This window comes from Dipodomys ordii, unplaced genomic scaffold (genome assembly GCF_000151885.1).
Source record: "Dipodomys ordii isolate 6190 unplaced genomic scaffold, Dord_2.0 Scaffold4, whole genome shotgun sequence".
In the NCBI taxonomy this organism is placed as follows: domain Eukaryota; kingdom Metazoa; phylum Chordata; class Mammalia; order Rodentia; family Heteromyidae; genus Dipodomys; species Dipodomys ordii.
Genome location: NW_012267220.1, coordinates 33,910,880 through 33,936,635, shown reverse-complemented (window position 1 = coordinate 33,936,635; position 25,756 = coordinate 33,910,880). Strand labels below are relative to the sequence as shown.

Genomic DNA, 25,756 nt, shown 5'->3' with positions numbered 1-25,756 from the left:
ATTCCATTAAGGTACCATTGATATAAATGCAGAAATGCAGCTGGGAAGGTGGCTCAGTGGTAAAGTGCTTGCCTTGCATGCATGAGGCCCTGGGTTCAATTCCTCAGCACCACATAAGCCAAAAGAAAAAACCCAGAAGTGGTGCTGTGGCTCAAGTGGTAGAGTGTTATCCTTGAGCTGAAGAGCTGAGGGCAGTGCCCAGGCCCAGAGTTCAGGCCACATGACCAACAAAAAAAAAAAAAGAAAAAGAAAAAGAAATGCAGAAATGCCAATGTTGGAAGAGTAATTCTGGCAAAGGCTAAGAGAAAAAATAAAGAAAGGCAGGGGAGACCACCCACATCTTATAGAATATGCATAGAAAGAATCATTAACAGAGTGAGAATATGAATATGAATACAGTAAAAGTGTTTCTGGTGAGGTCTCAGACAGAAATAAGGACCATGTTTTATGACAATGAAATAAGACAATTCCCTGTTACAAAGTGAGAAAGACTGCTGATATTTTCAGCAAATACAAAATAGATTTTTGCTCATCTCCCTGTATATTTAACTCACAGCAGAAAATTTAGTCTATAGTTACAGTGAGGGAAGACTTTCCCTGCAAAGTGGAATGCATACCTGGTTCATTTCGCTTGAAGGCAGGTCACTCATTGACATAGAGAGGACACTTCCTAACAAAAGCTTTTAGTCACTTGTTTCCTCAATATGTGAAGGAACACTCAAAGAGATGTCTGTTTTAACTTTATAAAATAGAAAGAGATGGCTTCCATATGCATATACAAAACGAATACAATTGATGCCAGAAAAAGAAAGCATACTTTAATACCAGGTTGCCATAAAATTTCCTTGTTGGACAAGAAGGTTATTCTTTTTTTCCCACCAGTCCTGATATTCAAACTCTGGGCCTAGGTGCTGTCCCTGAGCTTCTTTTCCTCAAGGCTAGTACTCTACCATTTGAACTACACCTCTACTTCTAGCTTTTTTAGTGCTTAACTGGAGATAAGAATTTCACAAACTTTCCTGCTTGGCCTGGCTTTGAACGGTGATGCTCAGATCTGAGCCTCCTGAATAACTAGGATGACAGATGTGAGCTGTCAGTGTCTATCAAGAATGTTATTCTTTTTTTTTTGAAAGAAAAAAAAACATTGTTCGGAGGATGATGGATGGACCTGAGAAAAATTGTTAAATGAAGTAAGTCAGGCTCAGAGAGACCAAGTCACATGTTTTCTCTCAGATTTAGAAATTTGATCTAAATTATAACTACATATGAAAATGTATATAAGATAATATACAGGAATATACAAACTAAAATATAGTGTTATATACAGAGGAGGAGTCCAATGGTGCAACCACTGTGAACAATTAACTTACAGTTTAACAAAACGAATACCAGGCAACTGGAACATGTGTTGTTGAGGTCTGGGGAAAGTTTGAGGGGCAAGGTTGCAGACAAATGGCAAGAGAAAGGGTAGGTGAATACAGTAATAATATTCGATGTGCATATATGTAAAAATGGAGCTAGGAAATTTAAGGGGATGGGTAGGGTTGGGAAAGATGGAGGAGAACGATAGAAGAGTTGACTCTCATCAAGATGCATTGTAGTCAGTTAATGACTACATGAATTTATGAGATATGTTGTATCCCTTTGTATAACTATTTAAAGATTGATCATGATGATGATGATGATGGTGTTCTGTCATTTTTAAGTGCATGGAGAACTGGAAAACTGGAAAAATAGGGGTAAAGTAAAATAGAAATATTAGTTTCTTCACAATAGTTAGATGGTCTAGAGAGAAGCTAAATTTTATATTAAGCAAATTAAAGTCACATACAGAAATGTTTATGTTTAGCATCATAGGTAGGAGGTAAAACAGATCAACATAAATACAAAGTAAAGGTTAATAGAGGGTGGAAGTGATGTGGAGCACTGGAGAGTAGATAAAAGGAGGTCAGATTTACTGAGCCCAACTGATATACAACATTAGGCACCCTGTAATCAAAAATGTAAAAGAAAGAAAAAGAAGGAAAGGAGGGAGGAAGGGAAGGAGGAAGGGATGGAGGGATAGAGGGAGGAAGGAAGGAAGGAAGTTTTATAAAACATAAAGAATTACTTAAAGGCTGAAAGGGTTAAGAGATACATTATTAGAAATGAAACAGAAAGAATAAAAATATTTGACTCTAGAGCCTGGAGGAAGATGGCCGAAGAGAAGCTGGGGGCTAAACAAGCTCTGACATAGAAACCAGTTTTAGTGTTCCAGTGAAAAATCCAAAGCTAGAGAGACACACCAAGTATGCCATCATAGTACAGATAGTTTAGCCAGAGGGGAAAATTCCAGACAGCTTGTTTAAGGACACTGCCATTTGCCAGTGTCCACTGAGGCAGTAGCAGCTGCTGCGGCAGGCCACCATATCAACAGACAGAGCCTGGGACAAAGGTACCAGAGACCGTGTGCAAGCATATTCTACTCACAGCTAGCAATAACTGACAAGGAGTAGAAATATTCATCCTGCTGACCACAGACAGTCGCAGACTATGCATGGCTGAAAAACCAAGGGAAAGTCGTTAGTACCCCACAAGACAGTCCCACTCCTTCTCACAGGGCAGCATTGGGAAGGTCGCCACTCTCCCACTACTGGAGAAGAACTCCATGTTTGATATTGACAAAGACCTGGCCAGAGCAACTAGCATATAACTAGACCTGGGAAGAAGACAATGGGAGCCATTCAACAGGTGAAAGGAACCTGACCTGCAGAGCTCAGCTCCACCTCCAGGGAAAGTTGCTCTTCCTAGGTAGAGAAAGCTCTGCCCAAGGTTTGGTGACTTTCTTCACTGGGTAAACAGAGCCAGAGGCGGCCCCACCCCTCTGCAGCACAGGCAGCAACTCCAGCTGCTGGAGGGTAAAAGAAAAACAATTGAAAACTGGACAGCATAAATCCTGAGTCTGGCTCCAGGCTGGGCTGCATGAGTGTCTCAGGAACTAGCCTGTCAGGGAAAAGCTTCTGATTGCTGACAAGTCACAACCCTACCCACAACCTAGCTCCCTCACAGCAACTCCATGCTAGAGGAAACAGCCACCTCCTTCTTTTGTGACACTCAAAACACATCTCCCTCTCACTGAACTAGCCTGGGAGGAAGGTCATAAAGTCCTGGTAAGGCAGAGCTTCATTCTGCCTGCTCAAACAAACTGACTGGAGAAACCAACTAAGCCACAGGAAAACCAAACACCACAAGCAAACCAGACTCCACCAAGAGACTGATTACAGACATAGGGGAGACACAAGATCTCCCCCCTAATTTTTTTAATTTTTTAAAATTTGTTTTCTATTTTTTCATCATTTTTATTTTTTAATTCTTTTTAGTCTTTTCCTTTTTTGTCCTTTTCCTTTTTTTGCTTTGCTTAATTGCTGTTCTGTTCATCCCCAGATACTACCTGTCTTCAATTATTAGATCTTAAATTTCATTATGTGCATGCTTAATTCAGATATCAATTACTCAATTCAAAAACTCTCAGCCTTAACCTCTTTAATTGTGCTATTATTTCTTTATACTTATATAATTTTTAAGTGTTTCATTCTTAATTTTTAAATTTTTTTACTTTTACTGTATCTGTCTTTTCCTTTCCTTCTCTCTTTTTCCTCTCCCTGAATTTAGGTCCTTATTTTCCCTTTCTCCCTTCTGAATATTTCACCCAGCAGCATCAGAATACATTCTTCTCAGCAGCACATACAACATTCTCCAAAAATAAACCACATTTTAGGTCCCAAAGAAAATTTGTCCAAATTCATAAACATTGAAATTATTCCCTCCATTCTCTCTGACCACAGGGAATAAAATTAGAATTCAACACTAAAAACCACAAAAGAAAAGCCTGTAACAAAGGAAGATGAACAACACACTGTTGAACCACCAATGGGTCATGGAAGAGATTAGAAAGGAAATTCAAATGTTCATGCTATTTAACAAAAATGAACACACAAATTACCAGCTCCTCTGGAACATAGTAAAGACAGTACTCAAAGGCAAGTTTATAGCTCTGAGTTCCTATATCAATAAATTGGAGAGATCTGAAACCAACAATTTAACGAGGCATTTGAGACGCCTTGAAAAAGGCAAAAAGCTAAACCCCAATCCAGTAGATGGAAAGAAATAATTAAAATCAGAATTAAATGAATTAAGAGTCAAAAAAATCCAGAGAGAGAATCAACAAAACAAAGAGTTGGTTCTTCAAAAAAAAAAAAAGAACAAAATTGACAGATCCTTAGCAAATCTTATCAGAAAAAGAAGAGAACACACCCAAATAAGCAAACTCAGAGATCAGAATGGGAATATCACTACAGAAACAACCGAGATTCAGGACATTATGAGGAAATTCTGCTCAAACCTTTATGCTAATAAGTTCAAGAATCTGGAAGAAATGGACAAATTTCTAGCAAATATTGACATGCTCAAACTGAACCAAGATTATTTAAACCAACTTAAAAGACCCATATCAAATATCAAAATCAAAACAACAATAAGAGACCTACTACCCAAGAAAAGCCCAGGACCAGATGGATTTACAGCTGAATTCTACATGGTCTTCAAACCAGAACTCACATTAATACTCCTCCAAATCTTCAATGAAAATGAAAGTGAAAGTTCACTACCAAACTCTTTCTATGAAGCCATCACAAACCACATCCCAAAATCAGGCAGGGACTCATCAAAGAAAGAGAACTATAGACCCATTTTTTTGATGAACATCGATGCAAAACTTCTCAACAAAATTTTGGCCAATCGACTTCAACAACTCATAAACAAAAGCATACATTATGAACAAACAGGACTAATTTCAGGGATGCAAAGCTGGTTCAATATTCACAAATCAATTAATATAATTCATCACATCAACAAGAGCAAGGAAAAGAACCACATGATTATCTCAATAGATACAGAAAGAGCATTTGACAAGATCCAACACCCTTTATGATGAAAGCTCTGGAAAAACTAGGAATCCATGCAACATTCCTCAATATAATAAAGGCTAAATATGACAAACCTACAGGCAGAATTATACTTAATAGTAAAAAGTTAAAGCCATTTCCTCTAAATTCAGGAATGAGCTCTCTTCAATCCTCTTCAACTTAGTATTAGAATGCCTAGCTAGAGCAATAAGATAAGAAGCAAGCATAAAGGGAATACAAATAGGGAAAGATGAAGTAAAACTCCCCCTCTTTGCAGATGACATGATCTTGTATTTAAAGAATACCATGGACTCCATTCCCAAGTTACTGGAGCAGATCCAAAAATTTGGCAAAGTAGCAGGGTATAAAATTAACCCCCCAAAATCAATGGCTTTTCTGTATGCTAATAACAAGAAGTGTGTGGCTGAATCAGAAAAGTAACTCCTTTTCTAATATCCACAAAAAATAAAATAGCTAGGAGTTAGCTAAAGAGGTGAAGGACCTCTATGATGAAAACTTTAAAAACCTGAAAAAGGAAATAAAATCAGAACTAAGGAAGTAGAAAAACCTTCCATGCTCCTGGATTGGGAAGATTAACACTGTGAAAATGGTAATACTGCCAAATTCAATGCAAGACCCATCAATATCCCAACCTCATTCTTCAATGAAATAAAAGAAGCAATCCAAAACTTCATATGGAACAATAAAAGAGCCTTAGCAGAATGAACAGCGCTGGAGGAATATCAATACCAAACTTCAAACTGTACTACAAAGCCAGAGTAATCAAAACAGCTTGTTATTGGCACTAGAACAGACCTGAGGACAAATGAAATAGAACTGAAAACCCAGAAATGAACCCACAGACCTATAGCCACCTAATCTTTGATAAGGGAGCTAAAACAAAATAGAAGAGAAGAAAGACAGCTCTTCAGTAAATGGTGCTGACAAAATTCATTCAACACCTATAGAAAACTAAAGCTAGATCCTTATATATCACTCTGTACTAGGATCAACTCCAAATGGATCAGAGACCTCGCAGTCAAAGCAGACACCCCGAAAATGTTACAGGATGGAATAGGAGAAACTCTAGGTCTGCTTGGCACAGGCTGAAATTTTCTTAATAAAGACCCAGAAACACAGCAAATCAAAGAAAGGCTGGACAAATGGGATTGCATGAAACTGCAGAGCTTCTTGGCAAAGGACATAGCAAGCAAGATCAATAGAAAGCCCATGGATTGGGAGAAGATCTTCACTAGCCATAGAACAGACAAGGGCAGCATATCTGAAGCATATTTAGAACTCAAAAACTTAAATCCCCCAACAACAAATCTTCAAAGAAATAAGCGCCCAATTACTAAGTGTGCTAAAGACTTAAAGAGATCACAAACAAGGCCTTTCTAAAGCTACCAGCACAACTATGTTTATTATTCAGCATTGCTAAGATATCAGCCAACCTAGATGCCCCTCAGTAGATGAATGGATCAAGAAAATCATGTGCCTCCATCAGAAAGAATGACACCATCCCATTTGTTAGGGAATGGAAAACTTGGAAGAAAAATGTATTAAGTGAAGTAAGCCAGACCCAAAGAAACCTAAGTCCAATGGTTTTCCTTATTTGCAATAACTAATATAGGTCTACGATAATCTAACCAGACAAGCAGAAAAGGTCAAAGCTATATACATATGACCATATAAAATAATGCTATGTGAAATAAACTCCAAGATATGGATAAAAGAGGTTTTTTTCTTTATTGCTGTTGTTTTAATGTACTGTGTGTGTGGTTTTTTTGTTTCTTTTGTATGTTCTTCCCCCAATGGTATAACCCCTGTTGTCACTGTATTTGATTCTGGTGCCCTGAATCTTGTCTTGTAATTTTGGGAAGGGTAGGGGAATAACAAAATGCTGAAACAAGGATACAGATTGGCCCATTGTAACAATGAGATGTACAAGACACTATGTTGAAAACGAACTTCAGGGGAGGGGGAGGGAGGAGTTGGGGAGGTGTAGTGGGAAGGGACAGTAGTGGAAAAAACAAAGGAGTGACTAACAATGCTCGATAGGAAGTATACTCATTGCCTTACTCATGTAACTGTAACCCCGCTTTACAATATCTTTACAATAAAAAAAATTTAAAGAATATTTGGCTCTATTGTAAGTCAAAAAGAGGCATGGCCCTTGTTTTTATAATCATATGTAGGCAACACTTATTTAATTATTTCTATTATATTTTTAAGTGTTACATTTGTGCACCTAAAGAATTTATAATAATATGACCTACATAATTTCAATATATTTCTAAAAGCTTGATCAGCTTTCCAGACACATTGACTCAACTCTAGCTACTTGAAAGGCAGAAAGATAAGGGATCACAGTGGAGGCCAGTACAGGAATAAGTTCATAGGACTATCTTAACAAACAGTTAAGTAGTCTGTAACTGTTATCTTGGCAACAGGACGAAGTACAGGTTAGGAGGATCACAGCCCAGGGTAGCTTAAGCAATAACTCAAGACCTCCACCTCAAAAACCAAAAGCTAGAAGTGTGGTTCAAGTGTTAGAGCAACTGCCTAGTAAGCATAAGACTCTGAGTTCAATCCTTATTATCACCATTTTAAAAGTTTAAAAAGCTGGTCATGTTATGCAGTCTAACTGCAAAGAAGTCTATTGAAGTTTTCCATAAATATTTATTTGGAAAGGCCTCAAAAGGAAATTGGGCAGTGTAGACAATTTGTCAGATTTCCTATTTATTTATTTACTTACCTGTATTATATTTTATTTTATTGTAAAGATGCTGTATAGAGGGGTCGCAGTTACAGGAGTAAGGCAATGAATACATTTCTTGTAGATCATTGTTAAACTCTTCCCTTGTTGTTGTCCCACTATCCCTTCCCTCTCCCACTTCCCACACTCCTCCCCATCCCCTCCAACTCCCCCCCCCACCTGATGTTGTAAAGTGTGTTTCCAATATACTGTCCTGCGGGTATCATTGTTGCAATGGTCATCCTGTGTCCTGTTCCACCATTTTGTTATTCCCCATCCCCTCCCCATATTAGACAAATGTATATACAAGATGTAGCTACCAAAATCAAGTACAGTGACAACAGCGGATACACCATAGCAAGAACATAGAAAAGAAACAAATATCTTGGATCCATATCTTTGGATTCATTTCATTTAGCAACATCTTATATGATCTTATGTACATAGTGTTTGAGCTTTTCAGCTCATCTGATAAGATTTTCCTATACGTTACTTACATTTTTTTACCTTTTGCCAGTGCTGGGGCTTTTGAACTCAGGACTGGGCACTATCCCTGAGCTTCTTTTGCTCAAGGCTAGTACTCTACCACTTGTGCCACAGTGCCTCTTCCAGATTTTTCTGTTTATGTAGTGCTGAGGATCAAACCCAGGGCTTCATGCATACTAGGTAAGCACTCTACCACTAAGCCACATTGCCAGCCCTCCTACTTTCTTTCTTATTTACTTACTTATCAGGCACTCTCCCTGAGCTTCTTTGCTCAAGACTCTAGCAGTTTAGCCACAGCTTCATGGTGCTTAATTGGAGTCTCAAGGGTTTTCCTACCCTGGTTAGCTTCAAACTGCAATCCTCCGATCTCAGCCTCCTGAGTAGCTAGGATTTCAGCTGTGAGCACACTATTCCTTCCTAGCTATTTTGAGTAGACTCAACACCTTAAAGAACCAGGGGATGTCCTCTAGTTATTCCATTACATTCATATCTGTTTAATTTAAAGAAACTACTCAGAGTAGCCAAGGTAGGATGCAAAATGGAAAATTTCAAAGATAACCTAATAGCTCCAAAACAACCATGAAGTCTGGAAGATTTCAAGGCCATCAATATAATGAATAGTGATGCTATTTTGCACTAGGAATATTTGAGACAATTCCAAGTAATACTCAAATTATATATAATGAGATTCCTACTTTTAAAATTGCCTGATACTGGATATACTTTTTCTTTGACAATACAAACCTATGTGGTCAGGTGTGTCATTTTTAACCTCACAAATAAAATAACAGTTTTGTTGGCAGAGTCGTTTTCAATCTAGTCTCAAACCTACAATTCCTTTTCTTGCATGTCATATTTAATCAATGCCATTGTAAGGTCACTAACCTATTTTAGTTGTGATTTTGTGACCATCATCAATACTTCCAAACCCTCCTCTCATTGGCTTGCATTCTGGAGGGGTATATCCTTCAGAACAGTGGCAGTGGTCAAAGTTGTTGCACAGCTGGAATAAAAAAAAGTAGAAGAGTCTTTGTAGAGAGAGAGCTTCTTATCGGTCCTTGGAGTCTATACTTTTCCCACAAAGCATCTCATTTTAGAGATTGTTAGACAAACTCACTCAATTTCTACTTGAAATTTCCATACAAAGTATGGAAACTTCCTAAAGAAAGTTTCCATTGCCAAATCCACTCTAATCCTTATTATAGCCAGATTCAAATACCTTACAATTTCCAATAATTGGCCACAATTCCTACTCATTTCCCACAACAGTTCAGAGTGTAAATAAACTAGCAAGACTAGCATTCTAATTACTTTTTATAGTGTCTTCTCTGTGTAAAAATAGAAATACTTTCCTTCCATGATAACAACACAAGGCCATCTGTCCTTATAGCACATCCACCCCACATATATAGGAAATTTTATACACATCTATTACACATTATCATTTGAAATGTTTTCCCTTTATATTATAGATTGTTAAAAGATACCACAAAATATAATGGTGACTAAAATGCAAATATTTTTTTAAATCTCCCAATTGCTCATTACAGTGTTAAAAGTATTGTTGAAATGAACACTATTGTGACTTACCCCACGGTCATTGCAATCTCTAGTAACGTTACACTTTTGATAGTTTATAAGATATCGCACTTCTTTACATACCATTTTGTCACAATACTAAGGCAAAGCAAAAAGAAATAAAAACAAAATGGAGTCAGGCAAACAGGTTTATTGCAGAGATAGCATGTAAGGAATTTTAAGAGAAAGAATCTCAGAATTCATATTATCCAGAATTGGCATCAAAATCTATGAGACTCCCCAGAAATAACTAATATATCTTCAGATTGTCATCATTATGTAAGGAGCTGGTAGTTTTATATTCTTAAGTCTAGCATTAGAAACTGTTTTGGAAAGATAAATCGTTGGAGACATCAACTGATGAATCTATGGCCTCACATTAATTATCTGAAGAGCCCTGAAAGAAGTGGTCTCCACCAGAGATCACTGTTATCAACAGCCCAAGGGAGACTGACAACAGTGCCATGCACAGCAAGGTGGAGAACTGAAAGGTAAGAGGGGGAAGTCTTAATACCAAAAGACAAGAGGATGGCTATTTCATATGAAAAAAAAAGAGAAAGAAGGCTATCAGACAATTATAGGAGGTGACAGGACAAGGAAAAATTCCAATGGTAAGATATATAAAAATATGATTGTCAAAACAAATAAAAGTGCTTGACCACAAATCTTATTCAGAACTATTATTCATAAGAGATCTTCAGATCTTTTCTGAAAATTTATTCATTCATACAGGGAAAACACTTACTACATATTTCAGAACATCAAATAATCTGCATAAATTATTGAAAGATAATATTACTGTTTAAAAAAGTTGGCATGGACACAAATGTGGACTTATTTAGTTCCTTTCCCAATAGTTCTATGAATGTGGAGAAAGTGAGAAAAATAGAAAAGCAGCACAACAAGCAGATAATTACTATTAACATTTTGGAATTCATGCTAGCCTATTTCTATTTTATATGGAAATTTGAGATCATACTGGACATAATTGTTTTCACTTAAAATATTTCCTCAGTATAGTTATGCATCATTAAATATGTTGAGCTGTGTATTGGTGGCTCATGCCTATAATCCTAGCTACTCAAGAGGTTAAGATCTGAGGATCATGGTTCGGAGCAAGTCCAGGCAGTACCAAAACTCCATGAAGCTGTGGCTCTGGTAATAGAGTACTAGCCTTGAAGGAAAAAAAAAAAGCTAAAGCTCAGGGGCAATGAACAGGCCCTGAGTTCAAACCCTACAAAGGCACAAAAATAAGTAAATAAATGTTGAACATCTCTACAACTCAAATATATGAAGTTTTTCACAACCTGAGTTTTAATGACTAGCAGCTAACATGAGAAATCATATTTAAAAACTTGTCTTAACCATGTAATTATAGCATGTTAGCTTTCTGTATCTGGAATAAATACTTGAGATAATTTTTAAAAGGTGTTGAAAGCACTAATAACATATTAATGGAATGCTGTATGACTTGTAAATACAAAAATTGAATGTGCTTCTTCAATGTGCTTCTTCAATGTCAAATTTAAAGATTCTTTAGACTCACTAAATATTTCATAATCCTATGGAACATGATTTCGTTTTACTTGCTAGTTACCACTGAGAAGACTCTACTTGCTGTGAAATGTTGAAATGCAGTTTGCCTGGCAGATACAGAAATGATTTTGATCCTAATGAAAAGATAACCCTGAATTATAAGACAGGACAGACATTAACAGTTTTTTCACTGACCCCAGCAATTGTAACCCAATATTCTTTTTCCAAATGCCTCTAAATACCAAAGTATTTTTAATCAGCTTTAACAACCTACTGCCCAATAACAGGCTAAATGAGTAACAGCATGTGTGTGTGTGTGTGTGTGTGTGTGTGTGTGTGTGTGTGTCTTGATGTTAATAGTTTTAACTGAAATACCTAAGAAGATTCAACTTCCAAAGTCAAATTTGTGCTAAGTATGGTAGTTCATGCTTATAATACCAGTACATGGGAGACACAACTCCAGAGGGATGTGGTTCAAAACTAGCCCAAACAAAAGTTAGTGATATCCCATCTTCACACACAAGGCAGGCGTGGTGGTTTTCTCTCAGTATGTAACCCCAGAATAGGAGAAAGTCTTTACCAACTATTCAATGGGAAAAGTGATTAACATCCAGAATATACATATAGCTCAAAAATAAACAATAAAAGAACAAACAATTTAATTAATAAGTGGGCAAATGAACTGGACAGTTCTCAGTAAAAGGAATACAACTGGCTTGTAAGTAAACAAAGAAAGGTTAAATATGCCTATCCATAAAAGAAATTGCAAGTTAAAACCATACTAGGACTCCACCTCATTCCAGTCAGAATGGCAGCCATTAAGAAAACAAATGTGTATATGCCACTGGTTTACACCTGTGAGCTAGCTACTAAGGAGGCTGAGATCTGAAGATCATGTTTGAAACCAGTTTAGGCAAGAAAGTCAATGAGATTCTTTTTTCCAATTAGTCAGAAAAAAAAAAGCTATAAATGGAGCTATGGCTCAAGTTGTAGAGTACCAGCCTTCAGCAAAAAGGCTCAGGCCGTGAATTCAAGCCCCGGATTGGCACAGAGAAAGAGAGGGTGGGGGAGAAAAACAGCAACAAAGAGGGGGGGCCACCGGGAGGAGGAGGAAGGGGGAGGGGGGAAGAAGGGGAGGGGGGGGGGGGGAGGAGGAGGAGGGGGGAGCAGGAGCAGGAGAGGGGGAAGGGGAGAAGGGGGAGAAGGAAGAGGAGGAAGAAGAGGAGAGGGAGGAAGAAGAGGGGGAGGAGGAGGAGGAGAGAAAGAGGAGGAGGGGGAGGGGAGAAGGAGGAGGAAGAAGAAGAAGAAGAAGAGGAGGAGGAGGAGGAAGAAGAAGAAGAAAAATAATAATGGTGAAGATGTGGGAGGAAAGGAACCCTTATATACTACTGATTGCTATGGGAATCAGTGTGGAGTTTCACCAAAAAAAACTAAAAATGGGTCTATCTTATGACCCATTAAAAAGGAGATAGGAGAGGGAAGATGATTAAGAAAAAATAATATATATGTATATATAGGGGTAACTTGCTCAAAGTTTATTATATACATGCTGTAAATACCACAGTGAAACCTCTTTGTACAGTTCATGCTAAGCCAATAATAAAAACTTAAAATGGAGACTATAAATGGACTTAAAATGGAGAGTACAAGTTTATTTAAAATGTAAAAAAGGTGAAAGAAACTAAAAGTGCCTTTGAGAACCCTCTTGCATAACTAATATAGCCTAGTTTTACAAACTAAGGAAAAAAACCTTAAAATTAAAATTTAAATACCCATTTCTATTCATTACATTCAATTTAAAATTTTACTCTGATTTTTTCCTACATATATTTTAGTCTTTCATTTGAATGTATACTAACTTTTGCTGGAAAGAAGTGAAAAAGTCACCAATTACATTTTTATAGGAATAGAACAAGCAATCCTAAAATTCTTCTGGAGGCACAAGAAATCCCAAATATCCAAAGCTATCCGAACATAAAGAGCAGTGATGGAGGTATCATAATACCAGACTGCAAATGATGATACTGCAGAGCCATTGTAACAAAAACAGCAGGGTATGGCACAAAAACAGACACAAAGACCAATGGAAGAACTAGAAATGAACCTAATCAAACCCCATCATCTACTATTGACAAAGGTAACAAAACCATACATTTGAAAGAAAAAAAAAAGATAGCCCCTTTAACAAGGGATACCAGAAACCTACATGGAGAAGACTGAAACTAGATTTCTACGTTTCACCCTATATAAAAATCAGCTAAAAATGGACCAAAGAGTGGAACTTTTAAACTATGAGAGGAAAACACTTTAAGATATATCTGTAAGACTCTACTAGCTCTGTAAATAATAGCAAGAACTGGAAAATGGAATTGCCTAGAATTTAAAAGTTCTGCACAGAAAAAGAAATGAACAGAGTGAAAAAACAGCATGCAGAATGGGAAAAAAGAGGATCTCCCAGGTATTTATGCAACAGGGGATTTATAGCCAGAATACATGAAAGAATTCAAAAATATTGAATAATGAAAGGGAAAAGAATCCAGTCACTAAAAGGGCAATGGGACTGAAGACACTTTTCAAATTTAAAAGGGCAAATGGCCAATAATAACTACATGAGGAAATGTTCAACATCCTTAGCCATCAAGGAAATGCAAATGAAAACAACATTAAGGCTGATGTAGTATACACATGTATAATACCAGCTGTTTATGAGGTGAATATAGGAGGGTCATGGTTTGAGAATCCCTGAACAAAAAAGCTACTGAAAATAAATTATAAAAGGAAGAGGACTCCAGAGCAAAAGTAATGTATATATAATTAATAGACTTTTGAAAAGGTGATGAGTACACAATGGGTTAAGATTATTCTCTTCAATATATAATATTGGGATATATAGACAGTCACAAGCAAAAGGACAAAATTGGGCCATTATATCATGTGCAAAAATCAATTCACCTCATGTACAAAAGTCAATGAATGACAAACTCAAACAAAAGATGGGAAATTCTTTTTTTCTTTTTTTTTCTTGCCAGTCCTGGGACTTTTGAACCCAGGGCCTGGGCACTGTCCCTGAGCTTCTTTTGCTCAAGGCTAACACTCTACCATTTGAGCCACAGTGCCACTTCTGGCTTTTTCTGTTTATTTGGTATTGGGGAATCGAACCCAGGCAAGGCCCCATGCATGCTAGGCAAGCATTCTACCACTAAGCCACATTCCTAGCTTTAACATTATAGACAATGAATATATTGAAAATAATACTGTGCTGCTCAAATCCTGTAATAAAAGAAAACCTGGGAAAATTCTAAAGCTTCCAGAAGGGTGAAAGTTACATGAGTTGGGCCTTGACAAATGGTTTCTTAGATATGAGCCCAAAAACATGGTCATAAAATCAAAAACAGACAAATTAAGACCACAATGATATATGTGGAGGTACTCTTCAACAAAAACGAGGAGTAAAAGGAACTGTTGCACACTGCTCATGGATGTACAAATTAATACAAGCAATAGAGTATATGGCATAGCTTTTAAAATAAAACTACCATGTGATATAGTAATTCCATTTCAGAGTATAAAGAAATTGCAATCAACATGCTAAAAAAAAAAAAGATCTGCATGCCCTTCATGAATACTGCTGTTTTCTGCACAATAGCCAAGATTTAAAAAAAAAAATCTAAATACCAATCAATGGATGAGTAGAGAAAGAAAATGCAGAATACAAGGAACCATTAGCAGCTTTAAAGAAGAAAATTCTGTCAATTGTGACAACATGAATAAATTTGAAGTACATTATGTTAAATAAAATAAGCCAAGAATTAAAAAGACAAATATATTCTGATTTTTTTTTAATCAGTCCTGGGGCTTGAACTCTGGGCTTGGGCACTGTCCCTCAGCTCTTAAGCTCAAGGCTAGTGCTCTACCATTTGAGTCACAGTGCCACTTCCAGTTTTTCAGTGGTTTATTGGAGATAAGAGTCTCACAGACTTTCCTGTCCCGGCTGGCTTTGAATCGCGATCTTCAGATTTCAGCCTCTTGAGTAACTAAGATTACAGGCATGAGCCACCAGTGCCTGGCCTATATTCTGATCTTGATCGTAAGTGAAATCTAAATAAGCTACAGTCAAAAAAGCAGAGAATACAGTGATGGTTCTACTCAAGAAGTAGTCTAGAGGAGCCCAGGACCAGCACACACAAAAAAGGAAAGTTTAACTTACACTACAATATACATGGTCCTTAAGGGCTCTAGTTAAGTGAACTAAGTCAGAAAGATGAATACTGAATAATTCCACCTATGTGTGGTACCTGGAAACAACGTTTATGGTGGTTGTCAGGGAATTGGGGCACTGTGGTCTCATGGAGAGAGATTCAGTTTTACAAGATGTCAAGAATTAACGAGACTCATGGTGGTGGTGAGCGGGTGGCTGTACATTCTGAATCTGTTTAATACCACTGAATTATATTGTAAGATGATTAAGATGGAGAATTTTTGTTATGTGTATCTTACCACAATAAAAGGTTGGGGGAAAAGCTACTGGTTGATTGATATATTGTAAAATGACTATATTCATAAAAAATAATTTTGAAGCATGAATTTTTGTAATTCTATTTACCATATCAGGTCCACAGATACTGCCATCTTCTACAAATGTATCATCTCTTTGTCCAGGAGAAGAAACTCTCGTGACGGTGCCTGCTTGTTTTGGAGAGGGTTTAAACACAGACACACAGACATCTTCTCGCACATGTGCGTAAACCACTGAGTAATTGACTCGCATTAGTAACCTCTTGTGTGGCCATAAACAAACTAATTTTCCACATAACACATTTCTGCAAGTATAAGGAAAATCGTTGTCTTATCCTTTACTGAAATAACATTACAGCTGATAACTTTGATCTGTATCATTATGACAATTAGCAGTTCTCATTCCTCTACATTGTGTACTTTCTTAGTGCCCCACCTAATGTGTAAATATAGTTCATTCTTGGCTCACATAGTAGACAGTGAGTTCAAAAGAATGTTTCACAAATTTAAATCTACATTTCAGTAGTTTTTCTCTCAATAAAATATTTTTAGCACTTACAATATGACTTTTTGTTGTTGAAGATGATTTAGCAAGTGGGGAATGCATGACTTCTCGGATTTGACATCCCCTTTCTGCCCTGTATGCTAGCTACTGAAATTCGAGCAAATAACCATTAAACTTCAATGAGACAATTCTTACTACAGACACACAATATGTATGCATATATATGTATATGTCAAATGTATGAGGCCTAACAATATGTAGCTCATCACAATCTTGGAGATCTTTTTATGGTCTTTCTTGCTTTAACATTATAAACAATGAACATACTGAAAATAATACTGCTGTGCTCAAATCCTGGAATAAAAGAAAACCTTGGAAAATATGTTACTATTAACAGAATATATTATTCCAGGATTTTAGAAATAAGTAACCCACATTCCAAATAATTACAATTTCTAACTACATACTGAAAGGCACAAAATGAAGAGCCACAGTTTCCAAATCTATCTCCTCTGGAATTCATTTCATCATAACAAGCAAAGGTAGCACCTTTAGCATCTAAAAACAAGGATAACAAAACAATAAATTAAATATACATTGCAGAACTCAAACTATATCACAAAAATTATTGAGCCAGCCTATGAAGAAATAACATGATCTCTATCAAAGTTACAAAGAAGAATTTTCAGAGAGGTCCTCAATCTAAGCCTGGAATGCTTTGTTCTGTATCAAACACAATTAAATAGCAACCGTATTAGGATGTGTTTGTATTTTAAGGAAAACTGGCAGCTGCAGCCCTCTGTTTCTCCTAAATTGTTCCCTCTGTCTTAGTTCCCTATCTAATGTGATAGTCTAGTGTTTTCTTATTGGTAAAGAAATAGTATCTAGAGCACCATGCTTTATTTTATTACTTTTAACCAAATCAAATAACTTTTGATTTAACTCTCTTTGTAACCTTCTATAGTCCATCCCTGTGTTTTCCAGCATCCTAACCATCTCTAAGTAAGGAATGCTGAATTTTCAAATCCATCTGCCACAACTGGATAGCTATGGTTTATGGCTATAATCCTAGCTACTCTGTAGGCTGAGATCTAAGGACTGTGGTTTAAAGTCAGCCCAGGCAAGGAAGTCCATGAGGTTCTTATCTTTAATTAGCCACCAAAAAGCTAAAGCAAGAGCTGTGGCTCAAGTGGTACAACACTAGCCTTGTGCAAAGAAAGCTTATGGACAGTGCCCAGGCCCTGAATTCAAGGCACAAGACAAACACCCGCCCCCCCAAAAAAAGACTAATCAGCTTCAATTCTTGGATATAGTGTATCTAGTTTTAAATCAAGAAAATTTCAAATATAATTACTGCTCCATCATTCCAGCAAGGTTTAAGGATTGTTTTAATGCTCATGTTCATCATTTAGAATAAGAATGAAAATCTTGCCAGGTGCTGGTCGGTCAAACCTGCAGTTCTACCTACTCAGGAGGCTGAGATCTGAAGATCATGGTTTGATGCCAGACCAGGCATGGAAGTCCAATTAACCACCAAAAAGATGGAAGTGGAGCTGTGGTTCAAGTGATAGAGCACCAGCTTTGAGTAAAAAAAGAGCTCAGGGACAGTGCCTAGGCCCTGAGTTCAATCCCTGAGTTAAATCCCCAAGACTAGTATACAACACACATATACACACACACACACACACACACACACACACAAATGAAGATCTTTTTGTTGTTAGCATTGTTAACCAACCAAGGACTCCTCTTCAATGACTTCAAAGATTCTCACAGTTAGAGGGCCTTAGGTATAAATGTTGACCCCAGAAGCTCACTATCTGTACATACACAGGATGCTATAAAAGAGGTCCACGTAGATTTGAATGCAGTCCACCAGCATCAACAACTGTAATTTCTGAAACAATCTACCCTTGATCTCACATGATTTATGATGTATTTCTTTTTGCTTTACTCCTATCAACACATTGTTTTGCATAAATCAAATTTAATTTCTCATTCCCTTTTTCCCAAACTATCATCTAAGTCAGGATCGAGATGGTGACATAATATTTAAGAGAGGAGGAACAATCACTCAATAATTAAAGTAAAAACGTCTTCATGTCATCATGCAAGGGGCATCCATAATGAACAGAATACTACAAGTTTAGAAGATAGCTCATTTGTTTAATACTCCTGATTTTCTACACGACATACACAGGGCCAGCCCTTTTTGATCCAGTTGGTTCCCAGTTAGACTGAATGTATATCATTTCATAGCAGTCCTTGGTCAGAGAGCCCAGAGCAAGCTGCTTGATCAGGAGGATAAATAACCAAATATGGAGTGTCCCACAATTTTCAGCTCAAGCTCTGAGGCTCACAATGGCAGGTTATTGCAGCTTTGTTGCCTTGACCTTCTGTCACTCAATCCTTGCCATCCTGACACACCCTTTCCTGGTGGGGATTTTCTCCCCTGATTCCAGAGGTGGGCTTTGGTTCTGTCTTTAATTTAGAGGCTTTTAGAGAGATGATTATAGGCATGAGCCACAGGCGCCTGGCTTGATATTTTTTTTCATATCATTTGTTAATTTTTTCCTTTGCCTTATTTTCATTGTTGTGTTTATCTTTCTCTTGTCTGTTTAAGATTCCTTGAAATATCTTTTGCAGTACTGGTTTAGTGATTGTAAATTGTTTTCTTTTTAAATTTTTTTTATACTTCCTCAGTTATAACAGATAGCTTTACTGGCTACAGTAACTTAGACTGGCACTTATTTTCTTTCAGGCCTTGAAAAACCACATTTTATACCCTTCTTCTATTAAGTCTCAAGAGATCTGCTGTTATCCTTTGTAAATGACAAGGTACTTTTCCCATGTAGAATTCAACATTCTTTAATTGTCTTGCATATTAAATGCTTTTTCTATATGACATGTGGAAGTTATTAAATACTTTTTTGCCAGTTTTGGAGCTTGAACTCAGGACCTGGGCACTGTCCCTGAGCCTCTCTTTGCTCAATGCTAGCACTCTACCACTTGAGCACCATTTGTGGCTTTTTCTGTTTATGTGGTGCTGAGGAATCAAACCCAGGGCTTCATGCATGCTAGGCAAGCACTCTACCACAAAGCCACATTCCAAGCCTTTATTAAATATTTTTTAAATAATTGTTTTCTTTCTTTGGCATGACTGACTGCTATTCTGTCCACTCAAACTGATGTGATGACTTTTCATTTGTTTACATACATTGCTTCAGTCTTCTCAGATTAAAGTAATGAGGTAATTGAACAGGGGAAGAAGCATTTGTCTGTTTCAGTACAAGTATTAGTGGCTGTCCATAAAAGCAACTTACTCATAAATGTCTCAACCCACTCCATCTCAGAGGAGCATGGAATTCAGCCACTGAGTCTCATTTCAACATGCTTTTGAATGAAGCATGTCACTAGACCTAACACACCTTTTAAAGCCCTGACATAAAATAATAGTATATAAGCCATTTCTTCTTTGTCTTATTGAGCTTAAACTACAGCTGAAAGTAAGCTTACTAGGACAAAATTTAGCTTGAGAAACTTCAACTATTTGAATACACAGAATTGATCTACTTTGAGAGGAACATCTATGGAAAGTGAAATTAGTACTTAATCTGAGGTTACTTACTAGTTTTAGCTCAATGTAGACACTAATTATAGGTTCGTGGATCTCATGCAATACAAAATAAATTGCAGTGGCTTTGTTTTTTAAGAAAGAGGTGAACATGACAACTTACAAAAAGCAATAGCCTTATAAAGCCTAATTCAACTACTTAAGGTGGTCAGATGTAGTAAACATTTATTTCCTCAAAATGGTGTTTACACCACCAGGGTTGCATATTTTCTTCTTTACAGACAGGAACTCCTTTACCATCTAACTGTAATTCCATCTGTCCTAAAGTAGGTACAAAACTCAGTTCACTCATTCTATAGTGTTCTTCTGGCCAGTTCCTGCATTTTCATTTCGTGATGACCTTTAGATTTGTTGACAGTTCTATATATTCACCAGTGATGTTACCATGAAATATTTAGAATTTCCCTCCCTTTTCAGCTGCCAACACAGCAGGAAATTTGAGAGATTTTTGCACCAACTCTTTCACAATGAAATCTACTGCTGTGTCAGTTTCATCTTGTGTATAGCCACAGTAGGAACCATCACACTGAAAGCCACCGGATATGAGGCCTGAATCTGCAAGGTACTCTCACTGTTTCCTTTTAACTGTCATCTTGAGTTGTCACAGCTTTCATTGATAAAAATCATTCCTGTTGTATTGCAAGCACTCCCTCAGTGCTTTACATAGATACAGTAGTTGTACCTTTTCAGCCCAGCTGAATGTTCCACTAAGAGAAGAAAACAGCTTTCCTTTGCAGCTGCTACAAGAAGTCTCACCCTCCACCTCCATCAGCTCGACAATCTCACATCTACCAGCCTTGTTCTCCACCACCATGCCCACCAGGAGCTCAGAGCTTCCCCTTGGACCAGCTGGTGGCATCCACTCTGTCCAGTGTGGGTTGTACACATTGGTCCCAACCTCCTGATTCTCCAGGATCCATAGCAGTGCCCCTGGCGCCACTTTGGTCACAGTTGCACGGGCAGAGCAGCCTCAGGGCAGAACAAGGACCAGCAGTGACACAAATATTATTATAAGTCATTGCCTTTTATCTAGCCTTGAACAGAAATGTGTAAGGCAGTCCTTTGTACTGTTATTCAGAAACCTTAAGGAAGAGATTCTTTGGCTTGTTTTATTGTATTTTTGTCTGTTTGCTTTAAATCATCGGCACTTTAACATAGAGAGCCTTCCTATCACATCTCCATAGTCTAAGACTGTTTCTGGAATGGCAATTTTTTTGGTGTTGAGGAAAATAATCAATATACAGGTGCTCTTTCACAAATCTCACAGACTCTATAATGACATTTTATGTTCATATTGATCTACAGCCCAAACCTAATAGAATTTTTGCTATAGCCTTTTATGTTCAGCCTAATTTTTAGCTTACCTAGTTGATGAGGGCAAGTTCACCACTGCCATAATAGGGAACTTTTGGCCTGCCAAAATAGTTATTGGATCTAAAAAAGTATTTAAGAACCCAGGGGAGGAAAACTAGCAAACATTCAAGATCCAGTTGTGAACATTGTTATCCTGTCTTCAGAACCTCCCAACACCATCACATTCCTCAAAGCTTTTCTAACAAAATGTGAAAAGAAACCTCTAGGAAACTTACCTACTTGTGCTACCAACCTTCCTCATCATGCTTCCATTCTGTCATCTATTGTGCTATTTCCTTTCCTCTCTTTCTCAAATTCTTATGCATATTACAGTTTTCTCCAGATCTCCCAAGGAAACTACCGGTTAAATGCTTTAATAATTATCTGATATTTTAGCATAGATGGTGACCAGTGGAAATTTAAGTGATAGCCTAAAACGTACCTAAGACCCCATAAAGAATATTCCAAAGAGACATTAAAAAAGTTTGCTCTGAAATTCTGAATTTCATCATTATTTTGGTAACAACCTACCATTCAGGGCCGTGGACCTATGTGGCAATTCATCCATTTATTTCTTAATTTAGAAATCTAAACTAGTTCTCTTCTTAATTTTTGTGTGAAAATCTCAAATAGGAGATATTGCAACAAAGAATAAACAAAGGCAAGAATCTGAAAATCTCAACGTTGTGCTGAATATTTTCAAAGGGACTAAGAAAACTAGCAAGCTAGAAATAATTTTTGTCCTTTTTAATGACAACTGGATCCTACAATAGAAACCAGATCAAAAAACTCCCAGTATTTAAGAATCAAGAGCATCTTAAGGTTCTATTACTTGTCATTTTTCTATTGTTAACTTTAGATATTAAAACAGAAACATGTTTGAAAAAGCCAATATCCCGTGAGAAGGCTTTCCTTCAGTGGTGTAATTTTAAAAAAATTATATATATAAATATATATATATATATATTCGTATATAAATTTAAGGATTGCTTTGTTGTTGTTATTTTGTTTTAATTTTGGGGTGATTGTGTGTGTGTGCCAGTCCTAGGGCTTGAACTCAGGATCTGGGTGCTGTCCCTAAGTTTTGTTGCCCAAGTCTTAGTACTCTACCACTTGAGCCACAGTTGGTTTCCTTTAACACTAATATACACTAGGCAAGCTGTTAGTCCTTCACATTGAGTTGGTATTTTTACCCTAAAAATTATAGAATGTGGAGTAATTAGAAGAAAATTATGTTTATTACCTTCTCCAAGTAATCTTTTACACTGTTCATCAAAATTTCGACAAGCTCCATTAAAGCATAAGGCTTCATTGTTACCACAGTAGTGTCCATTGCGTACAAAAGTGTCAGGCATACATTCTGATTGGTTCCCATTACAATATTCATCAAAATCACACTCTAGGTCAACTGCTTTCCGACAAAGGTTATTAATTGGTTTTATCTAACAGGGAAAGAAAATACAATAAAAGATTAATTAATTAATTGTGCTGCATTTTTCCTCCTAAAGGTATAAATTTTCAAATATACCTGTTCTTGTTGCTTAGAATAACACAAAAACAAAATTGTCTCACCTATCAAGTATTACATAGAGATTTGAGTGACTAAATTTCTGGCACATTAAAAAAATTGAGTAATTTTGAGAGAGGCTAAAACTCAAAAGATAAGCATACTACCACAGAAGACAGAAGAGTTAAAGAATTTATATATAGGATAGCAACCTGTCAACCTGCACTAACATCAACTCAAAATGGATTGAAGACCTCAACATTAAACCTGAAACTCTGAAACTACTGCAGGACAGAGTAGGAGAGACACTTGAACTTATAGGCACAGGCAGGAACTTCCTGAACAGAGTTCCAGAGTCACAACAAAATTGGAGATTCAACAAATGGGAAAAATGGGACTCAACAAATGGGATATTTACCAGCAATATATTAAATAAAGGCCTAATATCCATTATATACAGGGAGCTCAAGAAACTAATCCCTCCCAAATCTAACAAACCAATTACTAAATTGGCAAGGGAGCCAATGAGAGACTTCTCAGAAAAGGAGGTAAAAATGGCAGAGAAACACAAGAGGAAATGTTTATCATCCCTAGCCATAAAGGAAATGCAAATAAAAACAACCCTGAGATACCACCTTACCCCAGTCACAATGGCCTATCTCCTAAATTCAAACAACAACAAATGCTGGTGGAGATGCAGAGAAAGAGGAACCCCTATTGCATTGCTGGTGGGAATGTTACACTAATACAACCACTCTGGAAAGCAGTCTGGAGTTTCCTCAGAAAACTAAAAATAGACATACCCTACGATCTAGTCATACCACTCCTAGGCATTTACCCCTGAGCAACAGGACCCAGTATACAACAGACACCTGCACTTCCATGTTCATTGTTGCACTGTTCACAATAGCCAAGATTTGGAAAGGACCCAGATGCCCCATTATAAATGAATAGATCCAAAAACTGTGGTACCTATATACAATGGAATTTTACATAGCCATTAGAAAGGATAAAATAATGGCATTCGCAAGGAAATGGATGGAAGAAGAACAAATCCTGTTGAGCAAGGTAAAGACAAGATCAGAGAGACAAATGGTGCATGTTCTCCCTGATATGTGGATGTTAGATTTAAAGCACAATGAGGTGTGACAAAGTAAACAAGACTCAAGTTATCCACACATAGTGAGACCAAAAGAGAAAAGCACCAAACTGTAATACCCAATCACCTCTTCATTTTTATATAAAATATGCATATTGAAAAGAACCCCAAAGATAAGAAAAGGACCTCTTCTTAATTAATTCTATGATTTTCTGATGATTCTGTATTCTTTACCTAATATATGGTGTATGCACATGCACATCTGAGGGAAGATGGGAGCAGAGCACAGAATCAGTGGAAAGCGGGTGAAAAAATACAGTAGAGGGGCCTATCAGCTGCACTGGACATTGATGAGAGTGAACTAAACATCTCAAGGGCAGAGATGGGAGGGAGGGAACGAGAGCGGAGGCAACAGCTGGCATAAAGCTAAAGGAAAGAAATGTACGTATCACCTGATTTATAAGAAATAGTTTTGGAGTTCCGGGAAGATGGTGGAGGAGAAGCTGGAGGCTAAACAAGCCCTTGCATAGAAAGCAGTTTTAGTGTTCCAGTGAACAGTCCTAAGCCAGAGAATCACACCAAGTGTGCTATCACAGTACAGAGAGTTAGGCCAAAGAGGGAAAATCCAGGCAAGGAGACAGATCTGAGCATTTGCCAGCAGCTTGGCTGCGGTGGCGGTAGCGGTGGTGGCAGCGGTGGCAGCCATAGCCGCCATACTTGCAACACAGAGAGTCCAGGACAAAGGCGCCAGATGCGGCAGGCGAGCAGATTCTACTCAACACCAGCAAGAACTGATAATGAGCAGACATCTTTATCCTGCAGTTTGCAGACCAGAGACAACCCAGGAACCAAGACTCTTTGACAAAGGCCTGGCTGAACAGCTAGCTCCAACTCAGGCCTTGGAAGAAAATAAGAGTCATTTAGCAGGTCACAGGAACCTAATCTGACCTGCCAGGCTCAGCTCTCCCCTAGGGAAAAGTGGGCCAACCCCAGGAGTGGCTTTTTTCACTGGGTAAACAGAGCCAGAGGCTGCCCCTCCCTACAGCAGCCTTCACAATCAATTGAAATTCAGTAAACATAAACCCTGAAAATGGCTCCATGCTGGGCTCTGTGAGTTTCTCAGAAGCTAGCTTCTTGGGGGGGAGGGGGGAAGCTTCTGTTTGCTGAAAGGCCTCAACTCTACCCAGAACCTAGCCTCATCACAGCATCTCCAAACTAGAGGAAACAGCCATCTCCCTCTTCTGTGATACTCAAAGCAGATCTCCCTCCCATTGAACTAGCCTGGGAGAAGGATCACAGAATCCTGGGTAAAGCAGGGCATTTTTCTGCCTGCTCAAATAAACTGACTTAAGAAACCAACCAAGCCACAGGAAAACCAAACACCACAAGCAGACCAGAGACTCCAACAAGAGACTGGTTACAGACAAAAGGGAGATACAAGATCTTCTTATCCCCCCCCCAAAAAAAATCAAAGAACTCTTTTTCTGTACCTTTTATAAATTATTTTTCTAAAACTTTTTTTTAATTTTTAATTTTTAACTTAAATTTTTTTTGTTTTCCATTAACTTTTTTTTTCTTCCTCTTATAATTTTTACTTTAGGGGTATATGTGTGTGTACTTTTGTTTCTTTTTTTCTTTTTAAAAAATTTTATTTTGTTTAGCTCTACTGACAATTTGATCCTTTTTTTTTCTTCTCATTCTTTTCACTTTTTCTTCTCTTTCATTCTTCTCAATACAGTAGATGGAAAGAAATAATTAAAATTAAATCAGAATTAAATGAATTAGAATCCAAAAAAACTATAGAAAGAATCAACAAAACAAAGAGTCGGTTCTTCAAAAAAA

At 37.4% G+C, this 25,756-nt stretch overlaps 1 protein-coding gene across 1 annotated transcript in view; it reads right to left on the bottom strand.

Moving 5' to 3' along the window:
* Nucleotides 1-9,067: 9,067 nt before the first annotated feature.
* The window catches only part of LOC105991669 (disintegrin and metalloproteinase domain-containing protein 5-like), a 68,558-nt gene continuing 51,869 nt past the window's right edge, over nt 9,068-25,756 (bottom strand). Inside the window, exons 13-17 of the mRNA XM_013024343.1 lie at nt 22,552-22,750; nt 16,789-16,879; nt 15,905-16,121; nt 9,778-9,864; nt 9,068-9,190 (exon numbers count right to left, since the gene is read on the bottom strand). Coding sequence (XP_012879797.1) covers nt 9,068-9,190; nt 9,778-9,864; nt 15,905-16,121; nt 16,789-16,879; nt 22,552-22,750 — 717 coding nt within the window. The remainder of the gene's footprint in view (nt 9,191-9,777; nt 9,865-15,904; nt 16,122-16,788; nt 16,880-22,551; nt 22,751-25,756) is intronic.